The sequence below is a fragment of the Octopus bimaculoides genome, chromosome 3 (assembly GCF_001194135.2).
Source record: "Octopus bimaculoides isolate UCB-OBI-ISO-001 chromosome 3, ASM119413v2, whole genome shotgun sequence".
Taxonomy (NCBI): Eukaryota; Metazoa; Mollusca; class Cephalopoda; order Octopoda; family Octopodidae; genus Octopus; species Octopus bimaculoides.
Window position 1 is genome coordinate 136,984,731 of NC_068983.1, and position 13,425 is coordinate 136,998,155.

At 38.8% G+C, this 13,425-nt stretch overlaps 1 protein-coding gene across 1 annotated transcript in view; it reads left to right on the plus strand.

Moving 5' to 3' along the window:
• Window positions 1–213: 213 nt before the first annotated feature.
• The window catches only part of LOC106872355 (transcription factor SPT20 homolog), a 55,773-nt gene continuing 42,561 nt past the window's right edge, over window positions 214–13,425 (plus strand). The window contains exons 1-2 of the mRNA XM_052966797.1: window positions 214–474; window positions 8,192–8,322. Coding sequence (XP_052822757.1) covers window positions 8,228–8,322 — 95 coding nt within the window. The 5' untranslated portion in view covers window positions 214–474; window positions 8,192–8,227. The remainder of the gene's footprint in view (window positions 475–8,191; window positions 8,323–13,425) is intronic.

Genomic DNA, 13,425 nt, shown 5'->3' on the forward strand with positions numbered 1-13,425 from the left:
CTTCGTCAACTATTGTAGATCGGTATGATTTATTTGCTTATTCTATTTTTTATTGCAAGTCTTTCATCTTTCGATTATTTTAACTTCTTGCCATCTACCCATGTGCATTCGTGACTCCTCTCACCACATTCACTAAACTTCACTCTCTCTTTGACAAGTGTATTGAAATAAGGGTGTGTAATACCAGGGGAAATAATCACCGTTTGAAGACGAGACCGGATGAACTAGGAAATATATTATAAAGAAAAAAATTTTCTCCTGATCGTATTTTCTTTAATATGATTCCATCATTAGAATATATTTCAGGGGAAAATACTTAGTTTTAAGATAATAAAACGGTATCTGTGATAATAACATTTAATGAAGTTTCCCTCAAAATCCATACTGCAACCGGAAATACACTATGCTAATGGCGACGGCATGTCTGCGGATACTACATGTAACCGACTCTCTCTGATAAATTCTCGATTAAAGGTTGGTGATTGATCATGATTTTTCTCAAAAGAAATTAACTAGCGTGAAAACAGTGTCTTTTTTGTTACTACTTCATACATCACCTTCCCCTTTCTATTTATGATTTCTTTTTATTGCAAACAATTATGTTCATTTCTCTGATCAGTCCCTGATCAAAATACATATTATTGCAAACAGTTTGTTGTTTTGTGCACAAGGAAGATGTGACGTTCATGCATTTGCTAAAATTATTGCGTACATATTTAAAATTGTTTCAATTTTATGTTATGATCATATCATCTTTATAATAATACCCTATTTAATCCATTTCGATTAATAAATTAGGAAATTATTTACTTTGGTCTGTAAATGTCTGAGAAAGGCATGAACCTCACATCTTCTGGTTATGTTATTTACTCACAAGCTGTCTGGTGCTTGTTTATTTAGATCAAGTAGTTGTGTGTATGTGAACGAAATTAGTTTTCAAGCAATTTTCATTATAAGATGTACTCTGATTTTATAAGGAAAATTGTCTTAGAAACGTTATTTCTCAACTTGTTTATTATTAAACTCACTCAGAACAGTTTTTATTTTGTTGTAACTTCAAGTAATGTTTTTCTTTAAAAAGCATATAATAATACAGAATTTATGTCTGAGACGATCTCTCACTCGTGTGTGTATATATATATATATATATATATATATATATATATATATATATATACACAAATACACTCACACACGCATATGTGTGTGTATGTACGTATATATAATTTAATTGAGTTATGTGGAATTAGATTTCTAAGGAAGTTTGATTAATTTTTATTTGTTTCGTTTATTATAAACCTAACTGTTTTGAAACATCAGTTTTATATTCGTATCTACTGTGTCAACATAGATTTTGCTTTCGATGAGCCGAACTAACTTTGCACCCCGGTTTCAATTTACTGCATTTCACCTAACTAATTACGATCCTTGGGGGGAAAATTGACAGCTACACATGTTCGTTTTCTTCTGTCTGAATATCTGTGTTCTTGTATCTGTAAGGTGTCAAATATTCATGTACCTGTGTAAGATAGTAATGTTTTTGTTTTCTCAAAGACGTACACAATTGTTTGTTTTTGTCTTAAAATTCTTCTACAATTACTGATTGTGATTTCTCTCCAAATTATCTTGCTAAAATATCTACAATAAAATCCGCTAAGTCACATCATATTTCTGTTTATTTGTTTTGAACCAGATCGAATGTTTGCTTCCTCCTTACACTCATACTAGCTTGTTATGAATGTCTATTACTTATCTAACACCACTACTACTAATAATAATGATAAAATAATGGTTTGGATTGGAAACTCAGAATTTCGGTCTTTGATATTCTAATTAATTATGTATATTATTGTAAAGAAAAATAACTCGACTTTCCCCTTGAGCTTCACACACACGTGCGTGTGTGTGTGTGTGTGTGTGTGTAAAAGAACAAAATCGATTGATTCTCTGTCTAATTTTATATCAAGATCAAATTTTTAGTCTTTGTTAAAAAATGACCTATTTTTAACTTGTGGCAGTGTTGATATGTCTATATATGTAATAAATGGTCCATGTGATGGCTGCTCTGTTGTTGCTGTAAAGTAGAAATAAATTCTTGGCCATTGGAGTCTGCCATTAGGTTTCGATTTCCAATTGGTGCTGTTGGTCCTTCGGTTTCTTATCCAGATTTTTATAAGCTCAAAGCTAAAAACACACCTGAATGATTAAGAAATATGTTTAACATCAAAATTGACGTAAAATGAAAACGAAAATAAGAGTATGAAAAAACGTTATTTTTGTCGTGAGAAATATTTCTTTATCATTCCTTAGTTTCTTGTACTTGTTTGTGTTTGAAATTTAAGGAATACCGCCATTTCTCTTCACACGCCTCGTTAAAAATCCTCGAGGGAGGTACGTACCTCACAAACCCTACTTACCGACCCCATTAAATGTCGCTGGGTTAAAGTTATAAAAAAACCCCCTTATAGTGGCGTAAATGAAGGAGCACAAGTACTACATCCTTGACAGTTGTTAGGTTGTACGCATCGACTATTCAACTAGGATCGAGTGTGCCAATAAAATACAAGGCGTGTACAATTAACGCAAATTTGTGATCTTGTGCCTCATGCGTGAAAATGTCGATCTTGACTTCATAATCATTATTATTACTGTGATGTCAAACAATTTGTTACATGTACTTCATTTTGGACGATATCTTCATTTTAAAGACTATGATGTTGATTTCCTTGAAAGGCATAAAACTTCAGATATAAATCTGAAGGAAGGGGGAAATAGTAATGACGTTAATGCCTTTCTCAAGAGCATTAGGGGTTAAATAAAACTTATGATTCCATTTAGCTATTAAAACCAAGTTTACAAAGAACTTGCTGTCATGCATGATGTTTCAAATTTATAGGAAAGAGTTGAAAATGCTGTCATGACTTTTGTGTCATTAGAAAGATGACATTTGACACACCCTGAGGCAGTTGATGGTCGAAATGATTGACACTTTCACTTACAATGTTTATGCATTCACACACACATACACGCACTGAGTGAGACAGAGAATTTTGTTTCAACCCCTACTGGACATTATTGCCAAGATTAAAGCACAAACAGCTCAGTTATGCTAATACTAGGACTGTTGACCCTTTTGCTACCGTATTTCTTTCTAAATACATTGCGTTTGAATCAATTAATTTTGAACAATAACAACGAATTTAGAAAAATATCGTCATCATTAACTTCCACTTACCATGTTGGCATGGCTTGAACAGTTTGACAGGAAACTGGCAAGCTGCAGGGCTGTGTCAGGCTCTGATGCTATCTTTAGTATGGTTTCTACAGCTGGATGTTTCTAACATCACCCATTCTACAGCGAGTACTGGAAGGTTTTTACATGTTACTGACACTAGTGAGGTTACCATGAAACTTGCAAGAAGGAAAAGGAAAAGACTCCTGTTACTAAGAGGAAATATTTGGGAGAGGAAGGCAGAGGTGGGTGGCTTTATGCCAGGTGTTGAAAGTTTAAAGTATGATGGAGGGACAAGCATAGGTGCCTTGCTATAGAGGAGATAGATGGCTGAAGGTAGTGATGTGGTGTTTGAGCAAATTCTCAAGGAACAAGGAGGTGAGCAAAAGAGAGGATACAAACAGTGGTTATGGGAAGAGTGAGAGAGTGCTTTCATAGGAGTGTGAGGGCGAGTAAACAGGTGGAGGTTAATGTTGTGAGTGATTAGAAAGGGTGGAAGTGTAGATGATGGGAAATACTAGTACTGAGAGGGGTAAAATGAGAGATATAGGAATGGCTAAAGTAGGAGAATAGAAAACAAAGTAGGTGCAAAATTTAGGAATAGTAGAGATATAGGGATACATAATGAGTTGTAGTAGATGGGTGGGTCATGATGGTAGATATGGGAGGGCATTGAGAATGACAGTAGATAAGAGAGGTGTTTAGAATGGAGTATGACCCGAGGGGAAAGAGAACAGTTGGCTGAAGGCACAGAAAGGAGTGGGTGGTGATGGGTTGAAATAGTGTGGGCAGTGATGATTGAGGAATGTTGGAGACAGTTATGTGATATGTGCATATTCTGTTCTCAAGTGAATAAAGTAGCTGCGTAGTATCATAGATGAGGAAGGGATGAAAATGATGGGGTACAGGTCCTTGCATGTACATACAAGTATAACTGAGTGGTTATGGGATGTCGTTTTTACTGTAATGGATGGATCTTATAGAGCACAGCAAAATGCCTGTCATCTCTGTAAGGTCCAGCATCTTGAGATCAGTTTTCAATACTTCATTCTATATCTTCCCTGGTCTCCCTCTTTGACAGGTTCCATCCATTTTAAGTGATTGGCATTTCTTTATGCAACTGTCCTCATCCTTACACATCACATGATCAAACCAGTACAATTTTCTCTCCTGTATGTTGCATCTAATTCCTTTGATGCCTAACTTTTCTCTCAGTACATTTGCACTTTGTTGGACAGAGCATTCTAGCTTTATTTCTCTCTGGTCTTTGCATGTTCTCTGCATTCAGGGCCCAAATCTTACTACCATGGAGCATTGCTGTATGTACACAAATATGCTATCTGCTTTTCATTCATAAAGGCAAATTGTATTACCTCTTCCAATAGAGATAATAGCTCTCTGAACTTTCTCCATCCTATTCTTATTCTATTGACTACATTTTCAGAACATCCTCCTCCACTGCTAATTAGGTCACCTAGGTAACAGAAGCTATCTACTACCTCTAAGGAATCTCCAGGGAATTTGAGAACATCAATTTCTTGTGTAACCTTAGACTATGACATCTGTGCACTTTCCACATACAAAAACTACTTTCTCTTTTAACCTTCCTGTGATTCCACTGTACCTCTTCTGTGTTAAGTTAATGACCTTCTGATTCTAAGTTTGCTTCCACACTTGGAATTTCTTTTCTAATTCTGTGACAGATTCCACTGAGTGCATTATCATCAGCATATAGTAGTTCTGAGGGGCAGCCAGTCTTAGGCCTGGAGGACAATGATAAACAGAGGGGACTGAGAACTGAGACCTGATGCATGCCTACCTGCATCTGAAATTCATCACTGTACTCATGGCTTGCATAGCTTTCACAAGCCATTCATCTATCCCTAGCATCCTCAGAGACTACCATATCACAGGGAGGGGCTTGGCTGAAGGCTTTCTCCAGACTGACAAATGCCAAGTATAATGGTTTACTCTTAGCTAAATACTCTGCTGTTGACTGACTAAAAAGATAACATCAATAGTACTTCTACCAAGCACAAAACCAAACTGCATCTTATCTACTCTAACTGTTTCTAATTAATTGGGCTACAATAATAACTTTCAAGACCTGGTCCAGCGGTTTGATACCTCTGTAATTTTATCTAAGGCATCTCCTTTACCCTTGTAACAGTTAACTATAATGTTGATAAACCAACATGCCAAGGCTACCCTTGATTCTTTGATCCAAACTTCTTTTTTAAAGTGAGGTATAAATTCTTCTGGGAGGGCAACAGCAATGGTCTAGGAAATGTTGGCATACTTCTAGCAGAGAAATGGGTGAATAAGGTGATTGAAGTAGTCAGAATATGTGATAGAGTACTTAAGCTTAGACTAGTTTTGCAGAATAGCATGGCAACAATTATCTTGGCCTATGTCCCCCAACCAGGTCTGCCAAATGAACAGAAGAACTGCTTCTATGACACTCTTCTGCTGGCCACTTCAAAGACAAATGACCGTGACCTTATCTTTGTGGTTGGTAATTTCAATGGACATGTTGAGCGGCACTCAGGTATATTCCATGGGGTACATGGGGGACACAGATTTGGTTCCTGAAATGAGGCGGGTACAAGGCTGCTGGAGTTCTGTGACACAAATGACCTAATGATCTGCAATACTAACTTCAGAAAGCCACCCATTCACTTGATAACCTGTAAATTTAGTGGCCATGCTAGCCAGATCGACTATATTCTCACCAGAAAGCGAGACTCATGGCTGCTCATAAATGCAAAGGCGTTTCCTGGAGAAGAATGCACTCCACAGCAAAGTCACTCATTGGGGACTTTAAACTACTGGCTTGTTAGATTCCAAGAAGCAAGCCAGTTTAGAAAAGAAGGCTATGGAAGCTTAAGAATCCTTTGATTAGTCAGAGATTTAGAGATGTCCTAAATGAAGCATATGATGATGATGATGAGGGGGAGTTACAGACTTGTAGCAAAGAGGTTAAGCAGAAGTTCCATCAGGACAACTTGCTGAGTGGTACAGACCAAATTTGTGGTTGGTGCAAAGTCCTAGCCAGGCCAAGGGTGACGTGGTGGTGGAAAAAGGTGGTTGACAGGGCCATTAAAGCAAAGAAACAGGCTTGGAATGACTGGAAGAATGGTGATAGCAAGGAATTATGTCAGGCAGCTAGAAGAAAAGCTAGGAAGCAGGTGTACTTAGCTGGGAGTGAAGCAGAAAGGGAAAAGTTTGCCAATGTCTTACAGCATGAGGACCAGAAGCTTGAAATGCTTTGGCTTAGGAATAATTGTGATGTTGTGAGAGAAAAATGTGTTTGTATGGATGATGGTTCACTTGCAGTTAGTGACTCTGCAAAGAAAGAGGCTTGGAAGTGTCACTATGAAAGACGACTGAATGTAAAGAACTCATGGGAGCTTTGGCAATATGCTGTGCAGGAGAAGACTCATCAGGCCAAATGAAATTGTAGTTGTGGCTGCACCAATGTCATGTAAATGGCACCAGTGCATCGCAGTCATTACCATGTAAATGGCACCTGTGTATTGTAGTTGTGGTCATTTGTTGCTGGTGCTATGTAACTGACACTTGTGCATCATAGTTGTGATGTTGATGGTACCATGTAAATGGCACTTGTGAATTGTCATGGTTGATGTTGGTGCCATGTAAATGACACCTGTACATTGTAGTCATGGTCATTGCTGGTGCCATGCAAATGACTCGTTGCGGTCGCTGCTGGTGCAATGTAAATGACACCCACGCATTGTAGTTGTGGCTATTGATGGTACCATGTAAATGGCACTTGTGAATCATCAGGGTCAATGTTGGTGCCATGTAAATGACACCTGTGCATTGTAGTCATGGTCATCGATGATGCCATGTAAATTGGTACCTCGGGAATTGTGGCTATTGGTCGTAGTCATTGCTAGTGCCATGCAAATGGCAACCATGAATTGCCAGGATCGCTGCCAGTGCCATGTAATGTAAATGGTACCCATGCCAGTGGCACGTAAATGCACCCATTACACTCTTGGAGTGGTTGGCGTTGGGAAGGGCATCCAGCTGTAGAAACCTTGCCAAATCAAACTGGAACCTGGTACAGCTTTCTGGCTCATCAGCTTCAGTCAAACCATCTAACCCATGCGAACATGGAGAGCAGACGTTAAATGATGATGATAATGATGTAAATTATAATCTGCCATCAAAATTTCATGTTGATTTATATTCTAAGCCTAATAACAACAAAGATATTTTTCTAATCTATTTCTCTAAGGCAAGTGCTTAGAACATAGATTTACTTGAAATTTTGATGGCAGGTTATAATTAACAGGACGTTTCTGTCATAGAAACAGTAGTAGCCTCAGTATGTTGGTTTCATACTGGTTATTATTTCCATATACAGATGTTTCATGCTGTGTTTGGGTGTAAAAATAATTTCAAACAACTATCAATATTTAGATTTACTTATTCACTTATAAGCTAACCAACATTTTTAAAGCAGCTTTAAGCTGTGACTTGTCAGCAGAATACCACGGTTCCTCAAGGCAGTCAGCAAATCAGAAACAATGGTTGCTTTTTGCCAAAGAACTTGTACATGTGATACAAAGTATCTATTTCATGATTTTGGGTCATGGTGGCATATTCTCCAAAATTTGATGCAAAGTAGTGGTCACTGGCCCAAGGGCTACTTCATTTATTGATACTGGCATCATTTTCCAGTACACGGGATACGTGTCCAAACATAGCTCAAACTGTCATATTTCTTTCAAATACAAATCTTAATGATCTGAGGCAATCTTTATGGAGGTTTGGAAAACTCAATATAGCCAAATCAGCATCAAATAGGATGGGGTATTGTCTAAGTCTGTTACATTATATTGAATTAGTGTTCACTCTATGTCACATACACATGTATGGTCATGTGATTCAAAATTGTATTCTATTTTTGCTGTTTTCATTTATTGACAGTTTATAACTGTTCACTGCAGTTAGCCCTCACTAAAGATGGATTATCCAGTGCTTTCCAATGGCAACAACAACAGCAGCAGCAGCAGCAACAACAACAACACATCATCAGGACTCAATTCCATATACAAAGGGTAAGTTTCTTTATTGTTTGTGTGGTTGGTACTTGTGTTTGTATTGTGATGTTACATGGAAATGAGTTATGTAGGCCTTAAATGCAGAAGACCTGCAAAGGCTAGAAAGATGCAAAGCAGGCATGCTTTGATTGATTTATGTGTTTGCGTATGTGAACGTCAGAGTACAAGTAAGCTGAATGAAAAACTGGATATAAGAGAGATCAAGATCAGCAAGCAATTAAGGCCTGCACAGTTGCTTCAAATGTTGGGCCTGTCTATAACTGAGGACTTCTACTGAAATCACAGCCATGACATATAGCAAAGATTGCATTCCAGTGACTGACCTTTCCCTTTAATGCTCAAACATACTCCAGCCCCACAAAATTATTGGCACCCTAAAAGTTTGGGTGAGGCCTGCAGGGATGTATTGCTCTCACATCTGGATTGATGCACATAGACATCTTAGTCACATCCAGAGAAAAGGCCACCTGAGTGATTAGCATAAAATCACTCAGATTGTTCCAGTCTCTGGTCCATAAGCTTGCTACCTTTGCTTTCTGTATTTTCAACTACTATGCTCATGGCACCTCCAATCATGCATTCCTGATCTACTTGTCTCTCCTTTTCTCATCACCCTTTGTTTGGCTGCCCCAGGCACTATGTCCAGTCCTTCCTTCCTAGAATGTCAGCCCTCTGGAATTCCCTTCCTGCTCAAGTCTTTGCCACAAGTGTCAGCTTAGAAAGGTTCCAGAGACATTGATGGCATCAACTTCACTTGTCTAAGAGAGCCTGCAAAAACTGTAGATGCTGCCACTTTCCCTAGATGCAGCAAAAAAACTCACACATGCTGTGGCTCATTTATGTTTGTTTTGTGTTGCACTGTATCCAGTTGTACTACTGTCTGAGTTGAAATATTCTGGATATTGATAAAATATATACCACTCATGTACTGGGATCAATTTAATCAACAATGTCCTTCTCCTTCAGAATGTTGGGCAAAATGCCTTGTGGTATTTACTTACATCCCTTTACATTCTCAGTTTAAATTCTGTTGAGGTTGTCTTTGCCTGTCATTGTTCCAGTGTTGATACAAAAATACCAGTGAAGCATTGGGAATCAATCAAATAAATTGTACCCTCCCTTAAATTTATGGCAGTGTGCTTATGTTAGATCTCATTATTCTTGTGGTTGGTGACATATTAGTAAGTTTTCAGTAAATCTAATTTCTGAATCAGTTATTAATTTAAAAAAAAATTTGTTCCACCCATCACTCTTACATGCTCTTTACAAAGTCATGAATATCTCATCTTCCTGTTACTTCATCTCTCTCTTTCTCTCTCTCTTAAATAAAACCCTTGATTCAATAACACTGTATATAATCTTGGAATGAGCATTTTTAAAGACTATTGGATTTTACTCATAAGGTATTGGAATCTTATATGTATACCATTCTGCCTAAACAATGGATTTATAAATACAATATCCCTGCATATCTCACATCTGTTTTCGTTCCTCCATTTCACTCTCTATTTCCTATCTTATCTAAATTAACTATTGCTTAACCATCCTCTCACATTGTCTCCGATGAAGGGATATAAATATCCTAGAAACAGCTGTTAGACCTATTTATAAGTGTTATAAAATATACACAGCCTTGGTTTTTTATCTCATTACGAAAAGTAAATCCTTATATATATAAATGCTGGTTGCCCTTCATAAACATAATCCTCTCAAAGTTACCATCTGACAGGGTGGCTCACTTGGCCCTCAAAATATCTTTTAGGCACTCAACTGCAGCACTGGATGGGATGGTGCTGTTATACTTGGTGAACAGGTTGATCAAGACCTGCTCATCCAAAAAAGTGACTTCAGTCAGGACCTCTTTTGAGACAGCCTCCAGCCAGGTCTTCACCAAGTTCTGCACTTTGGATTTTAGTGACTTGTGGCTCCTGCTCTCTCGGAACTGGGTGATGTTGCTGAAAAAAATCATCTTCCTCATCCTCATTGCTGGTGGTGCTGCAGCCCTCCTCCTTGGTCTCCATTAGGGCTGTCTCTATAATGGTCTCCATGGCGTTCATTACTCTGCTAACCTGGCAGTTATTATACTGCTTCAGCCAGAACAGGTGAAACTTGGCATGGAAGGTAGCGGCCACTTGGCACTCCAGGTCTTCTAGGAGGAGCCCAAACCTTTCCATGATGCCTGCCAGTATCGCATCTACCAGAGGATTGCAGTACAGGAGATGTTTGAATTCGGCCTCCTTCAACTTCATGATGGCAGCTGCTACAGTTGGCAGAAGGCACCCAAGATAAGCTTGGTCCTCCCTCTGGATTTTATTCAAAGCCTTGCCAACATTAGACATCACCTGGGCGTACTCCATCAGGAAGTTGACATCAGAATCAGTGAAGGTCTACAGCTTTAGCTGTGTCGTAACTCTGTGGACAGCTCCCCTATTCTTCTCCAGCAGGTCGTTGAGGACAACAACAGAGTCATAGGTAGAGTTACATTTGGTACTGTTGAGGACCACCATCCTCCTTTTTGATGCGTCCAGAATGCTATCTGCCACCACTGTGCTGCGGCTCTGCAGATTCCACAGCTGATGTGCCTTGGATATGGCCTTCCTGTAGGCCAGCTTGAATGAAGCGCTGTCAAGAGCCTTGTCGGCATCCATGCTGCTTACCAAGTTGAAGGTATGGGCTGCGCACTTCGTGTGCACTGGCAGGTTTAGACCCAGGCTGCTGTCAAGGATGGTATCAACAGAGATGTACTCAACTTTGTCCACATCCCCAGCCTTGGGATCCATGTCCAGGTTCACATCCATGATAGCCTCCACGTCTGGATCGGCAGCAGCCTCAGGAATGTCTGGCAAGAGATCAATTTCTGTACCAATCTGCATAAATGCCTTAAAGTTTTGCTGTTGTCCATCGTGGTCCTAGTTACCTTGTTTTGCAGATGGAACTTGTAATGGATGTCCACTATGGTCTGGCTGAGAACATCAAACCTTTGATGTCTTCTGAGCTGAGAGCAAGCCAGGATGGCATGTTGTCTTGTGCGGGTCTTGGAGTCCAATCAGTGTGCCGTCATCCCCAGGTAGGACCTGTTGTGGGCAGACCAACAATCCGCAGTGGTTGCCATGGGAGATATCCTTGAGCAACTTGTAATTTTAAAATGTTAAATTGTAAAGAGACATAAGTTGTAAAGTTAAAAACTTAAAATTATATAATAATAATAATAATAATAATAATAATAATAATATTAATAATAATAATAATAATAATCAAGGTGGCTAGCAGCAATTTAAAACGAACAAGGAAATAATTCACTGTTACTAAGAGTGACAAGGGTACAGTGAGCACCAGCGTTGCTAGAAATAGGAGTCATAGATTCCTTAACCACAAAAACAAATTGTCTCATCATATTGATGGGAGAAAACTCTCCCCACTCTGTGCAAGATGCATTAGATTAACATGCTAATTTCGTATAGGAAATTTATACTCACCAGTAATGCTCACTCCATCACAGCTGGTAGAGTCCAACTCACCCTATCAATACTATGGAGAATGCCATTGGAATCAGTGACTGATTTCACAAAATGGCAATGTGAGAATTATAAAATCAAGGCCTACTAAAAAAAAGTTTAAAAAACCCCAAAAAACTAGCCTCTCATCCACATCTCCATGCAAGCTACAATGGTTTTTGTGAGCACGTGGTTTGTACAATTTTTTGTCGGTAGGACGGAGGCAAGACATTTGATCGCAGTATCTTATGAATATATTGTGTTTATAGAAATCACACAGATTATAGTTTAACATTCGTTACTAGGCTGTTCTAAATTCATGGAAATATTGCTTATAATTGAAAGCCTTGTTATTAATCTTTCGAAAATAGTGACACTACCTTGATAGGTGACACGTTACGGGTGATGAATAACTGAGATGAGGGATGGAATGATGGTTGGAATTTAATAAGTTCAGAAATTAAGGTTCATTTATTAGTTATTTCATTAAAGACTGCTGTTTTGCTGTACATATATTATATATTATGACATTTATTTCAGTTAACTATTATACATTTTATTACATTAATTAAGAAAATATGAAGTTCATCACAATAATAAATTAATAATCTTGTATAATTTTGATTTATAAATACCTTGTAAGATACTCCTCCACCTGTTTATGGCTGGCCAAGATCATCCTGCCCAGAGTGCGGTGGGACATTGATGTGTTGCTGAGGTTCAGTGTCTTGATCAAGCTGACCAAGGTGGAGGACTCCACTACATGCAGTGGTAGCATGTTGTCGACAAACAAGTCTACAATCCTTTTCTCCACCATAAACTGACAAATGCCACTGCCAGCATTTTGGGCAAATACCTCGCCAATTCTCGGCTGACATGCTTTCTTTGCACATTGTTGTGATGACTGGCTACTGGCACTGCTACCAGAAGATTATCTGTTTCCCACGGAAAGAGCCAGCTTTGTTCCTCTCCTCAAACTGGATGGCATGTGCTGGGTGTTTCCTCTTGACATGCGATTTCAAGTTGTAGAGGCTCACCGCTTGTCCCTTGATGGTAATCTCCTTGGGCTGGCACATGATGTACTGGAAGTACAGGATTTTGGTATTCCTCTTACTCCTTGACATAAGGACAAAATAGGCTTCCATGTGGGACCACGAGTTCTAAGGTTCCTGGCTCTCAACCTGAGTGACCTCTACCTCACCCACAGCCATTGCAGACTTCCCAACAGGCCCTTCATCCTCAGGCCAAACAAAAACATCTTCACCTTCCATAGCGATAAGCTAATAATCTACACTGCTGTCGCTGACACTGTAAGATTGTCTGTAATGTGACAATGTCGGAAGTGAACACAACTCAGAACTGCAGAATTACACAAAGCTGCTCAGCTAGCTGCTGCTGCATCGACCAATCACATCTTGTCACATGTACACACAGTCAGCTTGATGGACTCTTTGAGACATGCCCACAACAGATAGGAACAAACATATGAATTTTGTTAGTGGACTTAACCCTTTAACATTTAAACCAGCCATATCCGGCCAAAAGTATTCTGCCTGATTTATGTTCAAACTGGCCAGATCTGGTCTCTCACACCAACCCTATATAT